The sequence below is a fragment of the Paramisgurnus dabryanus genome, chromosome 23 (genome assembly GCF_030506205.2).
Source record: "Paramisgurnus dabryanus chromosome 23, PD_genome_1.1, whole genome shotgun sequence".
Lineage (NCBI taxonomy): Eukaryota > Metazoa > Chordata > Actinopteri > Cypriniformes > Cobitidae > Paramisgurnus > Paramisgurnus dabryanus.
In genome coordinates, this window is record NC_133359.1 from 13,923,021 (window position 1) to 13,939,292 (window position 16,272).

At 35.8% G+C, this 16,272-nt stretch overlaps 1 protein-coding gene across 1 annotated transcript in view; it reads right to left on the reverse strand.

Moving 5' to 3' along the window:
- spon1b (spondin 1b) overlaps nt 1–16,272 on the reverse strand; it is an 86,337-nt gene that overhangs the window by 10,710 nt on the left and 59,355 nt on the right. The window contains exons 7-11 of the mRNA XM_065291689.2: nt 12,740–12,804; nt 4,386–4,587; nt 3,261–3,401; nt 759–834; nt 247–432 (exon numbers count right to left, since the gene is read on the reverse strand). Coding sequence (XP_065147761.1) covers nt 247–432; nt 759–834; nt 3,261–3,401; nt 4,386–4,587; nt 12,740–12,804 — 670 coding nt within the window. The remainder of the gene's footprint in view (nt 1–246; nt 433–758; nt 835–3,260; nt 3,402–4,385; nt 4,588–12,739; nt 12,805–16,272) is intronic.

Consider the following 16,272-nt stretch of genomic DNA (forward strand, 5'->3'; position numbering starts at 1 on the left):
GAGGTCGGATAAGGTTTTCCCAACCTTGAAAACAAAGCCCTGCATCTCTCTACATTACGGGCGCTAACAAGACTATCAATTAATTATCTGCATCCGTCTAATAATTGATTTAAAACGATTAAAAAAACTCTCTCTTCCATCACTACTTGTTTTCTTTTTTTATCAGAGATTGTGTTTCCTAAATCTGTCTGCCTTAAAGGCTTTACTATGTGCCGGATAGTCGGGAAGCGGTGTTATCAGGCTCACCTTCCTCGCTGCAGCCGGGCCCCATGCAGGGCTCAAAGTCCTGTGTGTGCAGGCAGGGCACGCTCGGCTCCAGCTGGGCTTTTAGCATTCTTTGCCTCATCCTTCGACCTTTATCGCAGGTGGACGAGCTGCAGGCTGACCACGGAGACCAGTTCGAGTAGATGCAAGTGTCTGGAGTGTTGTCTCCTGTGGAAGAGGAATGCTTTTTTAATGAGGATGCCACAAAAGACACCGACTTTGCAATGTATGCATTTTGCATACGAAATGCATTCTAGTTTTCATCTTTCTCCAGAAACTACAGCTAATTATCTAGCGCTGTGATCTAGCCAACAACATAATTGAAGCATATTGTTCTTCTGCATCTTCTCGTTGTTTGACTTAACCGTGACAGAAGGGACATTGGGAGGTTTATGCTAGGCTACTCACCGGTCGCCTTGTTCATTAAACTGTCCGGTGGCTATGTTTTTAAATGAGCTGCTACAAATTGGATCCGATAGCGTGGCCATACTCACCTTCCTCTTTCTCCTCCTGAGCGATATCGGCGACGATATCGTCTATGGTGTCGGGAACGGTGTTACACTGTTCTCCCTGCAGATTGGATGAACAGGGTTCAACATCACAGCTTTTGATAAGATCCACCATTTGCCATCTGATCACTATCACACTAAGCCTTTTGTAAAAATGATTCTCCCGGGGGCAAATGATTGTAAACTAGCTGGGTGATTTTTTTCTCCCTAAAATGAGATTCATCCCAGCTGTGAGATAGAGATGAAACATCTGGTGTGGAATATTGCGAATTCTGGTTCATTCCACATTCCACAATGAATGTATTTTTTGAGATTTGAAACGTCTCACGACTCCAAACACTGTGATTTGAGGGGTAACAGATGCGCCGTGAGTGTTGCTGAACTTCTACGCCGGTATGACATGTTTTTCTTTGTTTTTCTTTTTACTCAGCGATTCTGGGTCAGTTGCTATATTAAACTACACAGCTGTTCATAGCAAATGCTGAAATAAATTCATCCCACTTAGTTACAGGATGCAGAATAGACGGTAATAGACAGAAATTAATGTAATTGGATTTTTATGAGTGCCTTCCGCTTATATGATCCTAATACATATTTAGCTGTGACACTAAAATTGGACTAGATTTGCATTTCATTAGGAAACATGACTGCCGGCAATAACTGTGGTAAAGTTTGAGGTAAGCTTAGGTTTTAGGTCTTTCTTCTAAATTATCTACAGAACAAATATTTAATGTAGTCAAAAATCCAGCTAAGACGAATATAAGATGATATCTGGCTTTAGCTGGTTTAAGGTGCCAATAGCTGGTTTAACTCTTTCACCGCCATTGACGAGTTATCTCATCATTTAAGAGAAAATGCCTCCCTGCCAATGATCAACCTGATCTCACGAAAATCTGTGTTGTAGTCACAGAAAATGTTATCCCTTTATCCCTGTCCATGTCAAGGAATTCAGCTTTTTTCCGTGACGAGAGCACGGATGTCTTTTCCGTGTCACTCCCACAGATTTCTCGTGTCATTTTATGTATTGTTTTCTCAAAGCTTTTTCCTATTTTCTTACCATTGTCGCTTGGGGTTGAGGTTAGAATCACTTTCTGTTACATTTTTAGACATCCAAACCCCAACTGTAGGCGAGAATAGTTTTAAAAGCGGAAGAAAAACATGAAAAAAACAATACATAAAAGTACATACAAACCCCAAATCTAACCCCAACCGACAATGATTTGAAAATAGAAAAAAAACAATGAGAAAAAAATACATAAAATGACACGAGAAATCCGGGGGAGTGACACGGACAAGACATCTATGCTCCCTTCACGGAAAAAAGGTGAATTCCGTGACATGGACACGGATAAAGTGATAAAATATAATATAACTTTTCGTAACTATAACACAGATTTCCATTAGATCATGTTGCAACGACAAGTATTTCCGGCTGCATGTCCGTTTATGTTTTGATGATCTCTCTGAATCTAATCTCTAACAAAAGTTCTGCACAAAAAGGGAATTATCTCAGCTTTTTGCCCAAAATTTTGGTGATAAAAAGAGAAAAAATTAAGGTAGGATGAAACTTTTTTTATATTTTCTATATATTTAAAGAAGAACATTTTCTGGAAGGCATTAAACTTTTGTGAAAATCATGAAAAATGCTGTGCTGGGTGACATCTAAAAAAAAAAACGCCAGCCAGACCAGCTTAGTCCAGCTTTAAAAGTGACCAAATCACGACTAAACCATCTTGCTACACCAATCTGGTTTAGCTGGACTGGAGCAAAAACCAGCTCAACAGCTTATGCTGTTTTTTTGCTAGGGTTAAGCTATCCAGGGTAAATTACAGAAATTAAAAGAGCATCTATTGTGCAAAATCCCCATTCACAAGGTGTTTGGATGTAATGTGTGTTGGCAGTGTGAACACAATAACCCTACAATGAAAGAAATCCACCTGCTCATTGTTTTTTAATCTGAATTAAACCAAAGCAGTCTCATTAAACATGCCGTTTTTATTTGCTTATCAATGTGAGGTCACATTGATAAAGCCCCGCCCACTTACAGTGCATCCTGCATTATCATAGTTTCCACTCTCAGCGAGTTGTACTCTGTCCACTAGATACTATTGTCTCAGACTGTATTAATCAGATCTATTTTATCTGAAAGCACTCACTGTCTGTTTGTAAGGAAGTGAGGAGCTGTAGCTCATTTGCATTTAAAGGTACAGCACGTTTTTGCTCCCACCAAATAGGGTTATTTTGGACATGCTATTATGAATGATCTGTGAGGTATTTTGAGATGAAATTTCACAGACACATTCTGATTCACATTCTGGGCACAACTGAGACTTATATTACATCTTGTAAAAATGCCATAATAGGTGCCCTCCTTTATTAACTAACAATAATCAGACTTTTTTAAAGCTATCAATCCTGTGCAACCTTGCAGGCACTATAATAAGAAAAAACTGGATGAAGTATTACATAAATATACATAAAAATCACCTTTCTTGCAATCCTCTCCACCACCACTCGAGCCAAGGGTGAGATGGGTCCACCAGATGGGTCGTAAAATGGGCTCTGTGGGTGATCCAAACTGGTGAGCGGTCGAATGCGCTCCTGGGGATTACTGGGTTTATTGGGAGACTAAAATACACACAGACATAAAGCAGAAAGAGGGGGAGAGTATGTGACTTTTGGATGCCATCTGCCACAGCTTCCCACCTTTCATCTCCATATGCATCATTTATTCACTTTCCCTTTATGAGTGATTTATGGCTGTGTTACCTGCCTGTGTGTTTTGAGAGTCACCTGACACTTATCCAAACAGAAAACACATGCCAACTGCTGCTCCAACTGCTTGGTTAAACTAACTTTAACTTCTAAAATTGTATGTATTAGGAACCAAAGTAACACTTGTGTCAGTGCCGCTATGTGCCAGCAGGAGGCAGCGTGTGGTGGGTTCCACTTAAACCTTGTTATGATGTTTATCTTGCAATAACTTAAACTGTTCTGTCTGGAAGGTGCTTTTGACAAAGCGAGGATATTGTGCTTGGATTTTTTTCCTCTCTTTTTATTTATTAATTTATCTATTGCAGCCTTGGATTTTGTATATTCATGAGGAGAAAACAAATAACACAATGTGTAAAAAATTTATTTGGCTTTGCTTATATGACCAAGAAGGTATCAAGGGAATGTTTTGCATTTTTTTGCGCTGAATTTGGGGAAATATCTGCAATATTTTAAATGAAAATATGGTTAAACATGGTACAATGTGTTAACCTGTAATTACAGTATATGTTGTAGCTTCACTGGTTGCATAAGCCAGTAAAAGGTTGTGGGAAATCCCCCCACCCCCAAAAATATATTTTTTTATTTTATTTTATTAATTTAAATAATATTTAAATAATAATTACAGTGTAAAAGATGTAAGACTTGAATGCACCCTGAGTTTCTGGATAAAAGCGTGTGTCAAATGCATAAATGTAGCTTTCAGTACTGCATATTTACTAAAGTGTGACAAATTAGTGTAATAAAATAAAATAAAAGATTAACACACTAAGATTATTCCACAAAGTAGCCTACAGTATGTTCTGAATGTTATGATGTCATCTGTCAGTGAATGCTGACCTCATAGGTGACCCCGTTGTCAGTCCCAGCGTCCCACGGCACCAGATCCTTCACCACCCTCTGGACCCAACCGCAGTCTCTGGTGCAGAGATCTTCCCCAGACAATCCCACATTCCAGTCGGGGCTGGGACCCAGCATGGTCAAAAATGACATGAGATGACGGGTTCGGTCCACAGAGAACTCTGCCGATGGAGCGGCCCGTCTGAGAGGGGCACAGAGGGAATATTTTAACACTTCAAAACAATGACTGAAAGCAAACGAACTGACTGAGAAAAAAACGAAACTTGAATCAAAACATAAAACGGCAGTCGCAACCCATAGTATAAACACATTTCTGAATAAAACGGAATATTAAATGAAAACCAAATGGGGGGGGGGCTTGATTTAATTCATATTGACTGGAGCATAAAAGGTGGACTCAAGTTTCCAGAATAAGGGTACTGTATGGCAGAATGCATAATTACAGATAATTGAAACAAAACAAGAACCCACTTTTAAAGGGATAGTTCACCCAGAAAATTTAAAATACTCACTCTCATATTGTTATAAACCTGTATAAATTTCTTGGTTCTGATGAACACAAAGGAAGATATTTTTAAGGAATGTTTGTAACCAAACCGATCAGAAGTCCCATCCATTACCATTGTATTCTTTTTGCTTACTATAGAAGTCAATGGGGCTTCGTAAATGTTGACAGAATTTTCATTTTGGGGGGAAATATCCCTTATACAGAGCAGTGTATATACACTACGTATGTATCTATCTATCTATCTATCTATCTATCTATCTATCTATCTATCTATCTATCTATCTATCTATCTATCTATCTATCTATCTATCTATCTATCTATCTATCTATCTATCTATCTATCTATCTATCTATCTATGTGCTGGGAAAAGATTAATCGCAATTAATCACATACAAAATTAAAGTGCATTTTATTCGAATATATGTGTCTGTACTGTGTGTAATTATTATGTATATTTAAACACACACACATACATTTATAGATTTAAGAACATTTTTATTTATATATCCATTTTTATTGTTAATATATAATATAGAATATCTAAAAAATAAATAAATATATATACACACATATATATAATACCCGACATGCTTCCTGGCCTGCATTTTTAAAAGTAGTAATTGTTTAAAATAGTTAATTTGCATCTTAATTTTAAATGACCCGATCGACCGCGACCCAAATATCATAATTTTTTTTTGGATGATTAGTAACCGCGGTTACAGCAGGCACCCACTCACTTTGGATCAACCCGCGCATCACTGATAAAGACGTTTAGAGGCTAAAGGTCAAGTTTACCATAATGATTGGTTGAGAAATGTTCCACGGGTATGCATTATTTTTTTATCTACGCACACCTGACCTGTCAAAAGTCTTAAAATAACCACCAAAGCAATGTCTGTGATAACCGTGGTATAAGCAGAACAATTGACTCCTTTAAATTATTGGTCATTTGAATTATTAAAAAAAAATACACACCCACTCCCCTACGTGCCACATTACAACATTATTTTCGAATAATTCAATGGTTCGTTGTCAATTATTCCATACCAAATATATTCAATATAAGTATGCGTATTTAATAATATATATGAGATTTTATTTACAAATGATTAAATCAAAGAAATATTTGTATAATTTGAACTTCGAACTTGTTTGAATGTGTCTTGACTTAAATCCGTTTGTTGTTTTGCAGATGAAAGGTTTGCATTTCTTACAAATAAGCTAATAAAATATATCGAATCAATATTTTATGTAGATATATTTAAAATAATATGCAAGATAATGCACATCCATCTGCTGTTATTGCTAATAACCTCTAACAGTAGCCTAAAAACAATGCTTAAAAAGCTTGGATCAAATTTTGGTTAACATTATTTTCCCCACCTGGAGAGTCTACAGTAGATGATAATGTCATTTAAAATGCAAAGTGGTTTCAGATAAGCAAGTAATTGCATTTTTATAAAAGATAACCAGAAATATTTTTTTAGAAAAAACACACTGATAAACAGTGCGCAGTAAGAACAAGGACGCACATTGGGAAACAGAGTAAATGCAATTATCATGTTGACTTTTAAGGCCGTGCAAAAACAAACAGCCAATTAAAAGAAAAAAAGTATATGTGCTAGGGAATAATTCTGTCCATGAAGATGGTAACTAATTTAACTTGTTACCCCGGTTAACAAACCATCTCCAAAGCAAGTGTTGCCTTTTCAGCAGAGCAGCTAGTGAGAATAAAAATGTTACTGCTTGGATCTATTGATTAACACATCATAAACCAGCACCCTATGACTCTCACAGCCCACACTTGACATCAAAAGAGAAGCGATATATTTCCAAAAGATTGAACTTATCTCTCAAAACTAAGGATGATGCTGACTTAAACATAAGCTGAGACAGAGCCATACTTCACAAACACAGAAAAACATGAAGTAGGCAAAGCTGTCTGCCTTGAGGAACAATGCACAATGACCTCATTCAATCTGACGTCGATAGTGTGCTTTGTTTATTTGCAAGTGCTATCTGCGTTGATTTATCTGAAACAATTATGCAAATCAGGTAAAAACACAAACACGCCCCCAAAATTTCAGCTGGGACTGCACAGCATCGATTTGCTGTGATCAGGAAACCTGAATTGGCTTTTTAAAATGTCAGATGTATACAGTTTTTGACTGCACAGTCTGTCTGAATACCAGATTATAATGTGATTCTCTATCATTTGATCTTCATAAGATGCATTAATGCTGCAGGATTTATAAAAAAAACATGCAAACATCCTTTGCTTTCCGTAAAAGTAATAGCGCAACATTAAGTGTGACAGGAAAATGGTGCAAACTGATGAAAATTATCTAATTTAAATGCGCATATACTGTCTGGCAAAACTTGTGGGAAACTGGTGATTGTTTGGAGTGTATCTGCATATACTGCAAAAATGACTTTCTTACTTAGCATTTTTGTCTTGTTTTCAGTAGAAATATCTAAAAAAATCTTAAATTATGATGCATTTTCTTGATGAGCAAAATGAGCTAAGAAAATAAGTTAAGTGTTTAGACAAAATATACAAAATGTAAGTGAATTTGTGCTTAAAACAAGCAAAAATATCTGCCAATGGGGTGAGAAAAAAAATCTAAAAATAAGTTTAAGTTTTTCTTAATAGCTTAATTCAACAAAAAATTTCTCACCCCATTGGCAGATATTTTTGCTTGTTTTAAGCACAAATTCACTTAAATTTTATATATTTTTTAAAAAAACTAGACTTATTTTCTTTGCTCATAAAGAAAATTCATCTTGATTTAAGATTTTTAGATATTTTTACTGAAAACAAGACAAAAATACTAAGTAAGAAAGTCATTTTTTTGCAGCGTACACTGCAAAAAATTATTTTCAAGAAAAAAATTCTTAGTATTTTTGTCTTGTTTTTGGTAAAAATATCTAAAAATTCTTATATTAAGATGCTTTTTCTTGATGAGCAAAACGACCCAAGAAAATAAGTCTAGTTTTTAGACAAAAAAATCAAATTTAAGTGATTTTGTGAATTAAACAAGCAACAAAAATCTGCCAATGGGGTAAGCAAAATATCTTAAATTCTAAATTTAAGAAAAAATCACGAAAAAGTTGCTTACCCCATTGACAAATTATTTTGCTTGTTTTATGCACAAATTCATTTAAATTGTATAGTTTTTGTCTAAAAACTAGACTTATTTTCTTTGCTCATCATTTTTAGATATTTTTACTCAAAACAAGACAAAAATACTAAGTAAGAAAGTCATTTTTTTGCAGTGTAGTGCCTGTTTACGTCACTAAAACGAAAGTGACCTTTTCAGTCTTAAGTGTTATGGTAAAACCATATGCAATTCATAAAGGACAAAATGCATAAACTCGACTTACGAGTAGACATAATTAGCATCTGCCTACTTTCTTTTTTTAAGGGGTAAATTTGTAATTTTAATTGACAGTCTGATGTTAAAATAGGTCAATTTAATGGCCTGATGTATTGGAGCTGGAGGGAGGCCATTAACCTCAATCGTAGAAGCGCCACTGGGAAAATGCTTCTCTCATCAAAAAACGAAAACCTTTGGTAAACAAAAGCGCACATAAAATATTAACCGCCTCATTAGTGAAAAGGAAAGAAACGTCTACATGCCCAGCAGGTACTAAAGACAATTTTTAGACAACACAACCCGTTGTTTTACCACAAAAAAAAACAATCATCCAGGTGAGAGCAGACCATGAAAACATTTGGGAACTTTAATATACAAGAGAGCATCTTGGTTACCATTGAAACCTCCATTCACTACACGTCAAGTTTGTGGAAGAAAGAAAAATATTTTGGATATATGCATGAAGCAAAATCCTGCAAAAATAGATGTTGATTTATATATCATGTAAGTTAGGTTACCAGAGATTCTTTTTTCTTCTTCAATAAGGGACGTCTTGAAATATGATAACATAAATAACATATACAGTACAGTCATTCCCAAATGTAGGGGTGTGCGCGGGGCACAAACTAACACAGTGTTAGTTGTAACACGGACTGTTTACATTGTTCCACAAGGTTGAGCGATTTGTTTTTCTCGTATTGTTTTTATGCTGCCAAAAGATGATCTCCCGCAAATTTATGGAAATTTGAAATTTTTTCATCATATGTTTTTTGGGTTTCTAAGTTGGATGTGTAAGATACCAAATCCAATGCTATGTCATATTAATCAGTGTCTTGTTGACTAAAGCATAGCATAATTTTGAAATATGTCTGCAGCTCTTAGCAACCTTTTTGGTAGGCTTGAAAATATTTTCACCGAGCGGGGTTTATTGTAACGCTGTGTAACAACTAACCCCTCAGCTATGAAAACAGCTAACGTTAGCGTAATTCTTGGCGTTGTTTTAAATAGGCTACACAAGAATGATCGCTGGCTGCCAACAAAATAAATAAATTTTTTTAACGATCTAAGCGCATTGTCTAAAGCGCACAGCGCAACGTCTAAATGGGCGTGTCCGAATCCACTTTTGCTAATTTAACGACAGGAAAAATGTTTTGTGCGCCGAGCGCATGGGCGAAAAGGGTTGGTTCTATTTTTTTAATGAGTAATGGGAGTATTTTGGGCGAAACATGCAATAAACCAATGAGAGTCTCAGCTCTCATACCCTTTAAAAGCCAGTTGCGCTGGCGCTATGTTTAATCCCTATTTAGATGACGGACTTTGTGAACTGAAAAACTAAGCGGAGGAAGAAGATCCCCAGTTTAAGATTAATGTTAAATAATTGTGTTGTTTTTTACTTGTATTGAAATTGTTATTTTTTTATTAAAACCTTTAAAACCCGTTATCTTTTACCCATGGAAATCAAAAAAGCAGGCTTTTAATTGCTTTAAATGTATGGCTATCCAATATCAATCAAAAATTATTTAAAAGTATGTAAGAAAAGGTTTGTACTCTAAAAATACTTTATTTGTAACAAACAGGAGATAAAGAATTTACAAACGGCTCTCCGTACATTTCAGTACTTGGACAACGTCATAAGTTTTTTTTAAGCATTACTTAAAAATGTTTCTTATCCCACCATATCCACAGGTACAGAGTCATCATATACAATAAATCCGTGAGGTAGCATTTAAAAAAAAAACATTTAAAAACAGATGCATTTGTTTAAAGCAAGGCATTTATTTACTTACCAGGCTACAGGTGAAGCAGCTCTTTGTGCCTTCTAACGTCTCATAATTAGTCCTCATTTATGTCCAAGAGACTCAATAATAATCTTTTACATTCAATCCTTTAATCTTTCATATTTAAAAGCGTTTTTGTGCTGCTGCGTTCATGTATGTGATAAGCAAACCCGCGTTGTCGTCCCATTTATAGGCGCATATTACTAATGCACTCTTTAAATAACAAAAAACATATTGCGCCATTGACTTTAGACTTTAGACCAGGTTTTTGTTGGTCAATGGCGTAGTCTATTTTAGTTGCCTCAAAATAGCAACGCGCCAACAATGCGCCTGAACACACCTCGTTTTCAGACCAGAACGCCCATGGGCGCAAAAGGGGGCGCAAATGCATTTGGTATTTAAATAACGTGGCGCTAAATGTGAAAATGATAATTTTGTCGCATTGAGCCGGGTGTAAGATAGAGCCCTGTGTGTTTCAAAATGGATTTTCGTTTATATATTTAATATTGATTGAATGAGGTCACGTCAAAGATTGAAATCATAATGAAATGAATGGCTAAAATCAGACTTTGAAGTTCATTATCTCAGAATTTTTTTTAGAGACTTTAGTATGTTTTTTTACAGACTGGGTCACATAGAAACATGTTTTTTTTTTTTGTCATAATTGTGCTGCTTTTTCTCACATATTTAGACATTTGCATCCATGTATCATTGAACTATGGTTAGATGAGGGAAGAATAGTGTACCTGTCTATTATAGACAGATACAGTATATAAACGATATCCACTCTAAGTATATAGACAAAATAGTATTGAAATATTTGCCTGCAAACTTAATTTTTATCAAGTGTTACAACTAACCCCCCACCTGTTACAATGAACCCCACCTATGGGGTAAGTTGTAACGTTTGCACTTCTGTCACGTTTGGTGTAATTGTCCAAGAATGGTAAGTACTAGAAACAAACTTCAAATGTTCAAATGTGTGTGTTGCTTGTGTAAAAATCAGGGCTCTGAACCGGTTCAAGGAACGAAAACGAAAACCGGAAACGAATGAAATTTTGACAGGAACAAAAACAAAAACAAAATAAATTTTAATTGTTCGGAACAGAAACGTTTATTTAAAATTACCATTAACCGGTTAATAACGTTATTTTATCGTTTTCTTTAATATTGTACTTTATCAGTGAACAATCATGATTTGAACAGTACAACATGTGACTTTGACGCATCAAGCGTGAGTGACTTTGACACATAGCGTGAGTGAAATGCCCGCGCCGCAGTCATCGAGTCTCCGGCCCGATAGCATTTGTCTTAAATAACCACAAAGCTACCCATCAAATGTTCAGAGGTATGTTTAAGTTAAAACTTGCTTGGATATATGAAGATGCAAACTGTAACTCAAAAAAGCCAGGGGACTTATACCACTGTCAATTACTTTTTAGATGGGTCGCCACCAAGAAATTCCTTTTCGTTATTATTTTTCTGTCTTAACAAGTCTGTCTGCAATATTGAAGGATGTGGGGAAGGGGTACAGTAGCCGGGAATCACTGAGGTAACTTACAGAGGCACATTTAACGTAAACATCCAGCAGAGTATGCTGCGGTTTCAACCAATAAAAGACCGGCATCAAACGGGTCGTTTTTTTCAGCTGTTTATACTTAAAATTAATGCAGGTATTTCTTTTGTGGTTTTAACAATTAATGAAATGTTGAAGTTTAGTTATATCATGTGTTATGTTATTATTTTTGTGTGAAAATTAGTCTGTATGCATGCATTTGTTAAAGTATAGCCTGAATTAAAATAACGTTATTAACCGGTATTTTTTCTAAGTAAACCGTTTTCGGAACGTAAATGTTCAATGAGGAATGCAAAAACGGAAACGTTAAAATATCGATTTTGCTCGGAGTGAAACGATTGATAATTTTTTTCGTTTTTACGCCCTGGTAAAAATATAATATATAAAAATATAATATAAAAATATATAATTAATCAAACTCAAATATTTTTTAATGATTGAGCCAAAACCAAAAAGCATTAGGTTGTGCCCCGCTCTCCCCTACTGTATATGGACTCAAAAGACTTCCAAAAAGATTCCCTCAACTGTTTTAAAAAATGAGTAACAGTTTACAATATGGTTGTATTTGTTAAAATTAATAAAGATTAGCATTAAAGCAGACAGCATAAGTTATACAGTAAATGAACAATATAGCTTTTAGCATTTATTATTCTTTGATAATATAAGCTAAGGGAAATACAATTGTTCATGTTAATAAATTTTGCATTAACTAATGTCATCAGTTACAAATTTTAAAATGTGTTTTGTAAAATAACATAAGAGTAATAAATGATGCAGACAAACTTATTGTGAATGTAGTGTCACCTAGAAAAGTATATTTAATAAACTTAAAATTGTATCTTTTAAATTTAGCTTGAAAGGTGTTTATAAAGTAAATAATATGTCATAATTAATGCATTATTTAATATGTCCAAACAGTGTTTGGCAGGCCACGTATCTTGTAAATTTAAAACTACAAACAAAGATCAAATATAGCAATTTGCAATGCGTTTATGGCACTGTATATATTTCATTAGTATGCATGCTCTCTGGGAATCGCTTGATTTTGGCGCTGCAGGTGCAAAGCTTTAGCTAGTGAACTGCATAGACTTACATATTAAGAGGCTGCCAGGCCGGCCACTGTGCTTTCGTTTTTATAACGGTCATCACATCGTCACCCTGCGAAAAACAGACAAACAAACAAAGACAGAAAAAATGTAAATTTTTACCAAGATAAACTGTCTAAAATAAAAATCACAAAAAAAGGGCTTGTGTGATTGAAACTTCGAAAATGCCAGTGACAGACAACCTGATAACTTATTCATCATGAACTGTTGAGGGCTTGTACAACTGCCATCACAATGAAAGATTAAAAGCTTAAAGAAGTGACTGACGATCTGTTCAAGCAGTCAGACAGGCTGAGAAACCTCACACACCTGTTACAGCTGACAGCGTCGGGTACGATATTCAAGCATAATGAAACAGCTTATCCATTCATTATATAGACCTCACTATGATAATTCACTGCATGGGAGAGCTGGATTAAATTAAATGTACACTTAGAGGCCTTGAAAGTCTCTTTACCCTAGAACTTTTTTCATTTAATTTGTCCTTAAGTGACCATTAACTGTAACATTTCAATTGTCTGCTACTTTATAATGCATGCATATTCTTGCAGAAGAAACCCCAAGCATGGGTATTTGAGGGCTTTTGCCATATTATAGAAAACTAAAGTTACAATCGGAAGAGGGTTAGGGTCAGGCCACTGGACAAACAAGTCATTGTCTAAGAATACGTAGTGAAAAATGCACTCTGTAGAGCAGTTTGTCAGTATAGAGCTACTGGAGACACATGGTGGCGCGAAATGGTGACTTCCATGTAAGGGGAACCACAGTGTATGTAGATAAAAATGACTTATTCGAAGGTAATACAAAACAATACAGTTCATTTTGTAAGGTCTTTATACAAAACTGATAATATAGTTATGTAGATTATATTGCATTTATGTCAAGGGATGCTTCTAAAAGTTACACAATGCACCTTAAAATTGCACAAAATTAAAATAAATGTTTTATATCTTTAAAGGGACACACCACAAAAATAGGGTCATTTTTCAGCTCCCCTAGATTTAAACATTTGATTTCTAACGTTTTGGAATCCATTCAGCCGATCTCCGGGTCTGGCGCTAGCACTTTTAGCATAGCTTAGCATAATTCATAGAATCTGATTAGACCATTAGCATCACGTTAAATATGCAATGATAGTATGCAGTGCCTGAAATAGTCCCCTGGTATTGAAAGTAACCAAGGGGACTATTTTCAGGCACTGCGTAATATTACTACGCCTCCTGCAGCCATGTTACGGCAGCAAAGTCCTTGATTATTACACCAGAATGAGATTATAGTTCCTAGCCATATCGGCCTAGAAAATCACGCCTTTTAATTTTCCATCGGCCTTACTACACGATGGAACTACAGAAGAGTCCAGTTTTAAATAGAAAAAATATCAAAACTCTTTGGTTATTTTTTAGCGCAATGCTAATGGTCTAATCAGATTCAATTGATTGTGCTAAGCTATGCTAAAAGTGGTACCGCCAGACCCAGAGATCAGCTGAATGAGTTCCAAAACGGTAAACATCAAATGTTTAACTATAGGGTAGCTGGAAAATGTGCATATTTTCAAAAAAAGTGGAGTGTCCCTTTAATATGCCTGTTGAGCATGCATTTACAAACCAATACTAATGAATGTGATACTTTTATTCTAAAATTATTAAGAAGGATTTGGAGTCTTGAGTCTTTAACCTGAAACTGCAAGCCAAAAGTTGTTTAGCACAAAGTGTCCTGACACAAACTCTTAAGTCTATAATAATAAGATAGTTAGGCATAATGACTGCTGGTAAAAAATTAACATGCCGGTGGCAAACACTCCTTTGATGAAGAGTTAAGCGAGTAAAACTTACTGTGATCACAGTTTGCAGCCCAACATCAAACAGACATACAAAGAGAGTTTGTACATTCTTAATAGGTTGCATGAATGATATATCAGCAATTACTCGGTAGTTTTAAAACAGCTGGCGTTTAAGGTCAAGTTCACGTAAATGTGCCGCTACTGCATTTATTCTACGAAATAGCACACGCGTCACGAGGATCAACAGGCACATATGGTCAGGCATTTGTGCTCCATATCTGTCGGCGTACCAACCGGTACAACAATAGACCCGCTTTGCTACAGGGATTTGAAAACAGGTGCTACTGAACAAAGAAGAAAGTAGGATTGAAGCCCCAAACTGCACACCGGTCTGGAGACTTTTTTGGTGTTGTTGGCATTTACGTGATGAACGCACATCTGTCTCGCTGTAACTAAGCTATTAATCTGCTAATTGACCAAATTGATGAATCTGTTTCAGAGAGGCAGATGGTACCACACATGCTTGAAGATGTTAATTTATGGTCCGCCACCACTGCAATGAAAGCTGCCCCTGAAGTTTATACCAGGAAAAAATTTAGGCCAAATCTGGAGCTTCCTACTTTCTATTCTGGAGATTCGTCAAGTTTAGATAGACAACAAGGGAGTGGAAGTTTTTTTTTTAAGTGAATTACTTCCAAATGAAGGACAAAAACAGTCCAGTACTTTGAACATTACCGTCAATTGTAGTGGGAAATAATAATACGCCGGTCAGACATTGACAAAATACACCTCAAACCTTTTGACCTCCTTGAAGGTTTTAAGAAGGGATGTACCCTCGAAGCTTGGAAAAATAGATATTTTGTTCATGGCTCACTGGCAATTTTTTACCTTTGAGAGACTCTAGCTCTCTTAAGGCTTTTATAAAGAACACGTCCGTCTCATTTTATCGCCCTCAGTCAAGTGCACTTTTGGTGTTGCTTTGGCGAACTGATCTCAAAATGACTCTTAGTTCATTGGATGGTCTCTTGAGATTTCACATTCACACACGGGTCACTTGCCTGCGGCCACACTGTGGATGCAAATATCTGGGAGCATTGCTTTATGAATTCTAATGATAATTCTATTCATATTCAGAGTAGTTCACCCCTCGAAAATATAATAATATAATAATTTAGTCAACCCTTAATGTCATTCCAAACCCATTTTATATGCTGTTATTTCATTCAGTGGAACATATTTACATTTATGCATTTGGCAGATGCTTTTATCCAGAGCGATTTACAATGTACATTTATTGCTATGTGTGAACCCAATGCTCTACCAAGCAGGGTTTCCCGCAGAAAATTTGTTAGTTAAGGTGGTAGGGTGTGGCGGGTGGGCGGTGCTGGAGGCGTGGCAATCAAAGGGGCATGCGTCATGATGAAAATGTAAATATTTTAATAAAATAAATAAAAAAATAAAAAATTTTTTAAACACAAATAAAACTTCATTTTGAAGAAACTATGACAAAAATGAACACATACTAGATTATTAATTATTAAACACCAGCAATCAATCGGAATATAGCCTAGACGTTCTTCGCCGACTGATTCCGGAGAAACATAAGATGTAAACTTCCTACCAAAACATTAGTTCCGAAAAAACAGACTTCAGAGCGGCCAAAGCGTCAACAAGCTTCCCTGTACTTTTTGACAAGCATACTTGACCAGGCGGCCTGAGCTTCTTATGAAGCTCAAGTCG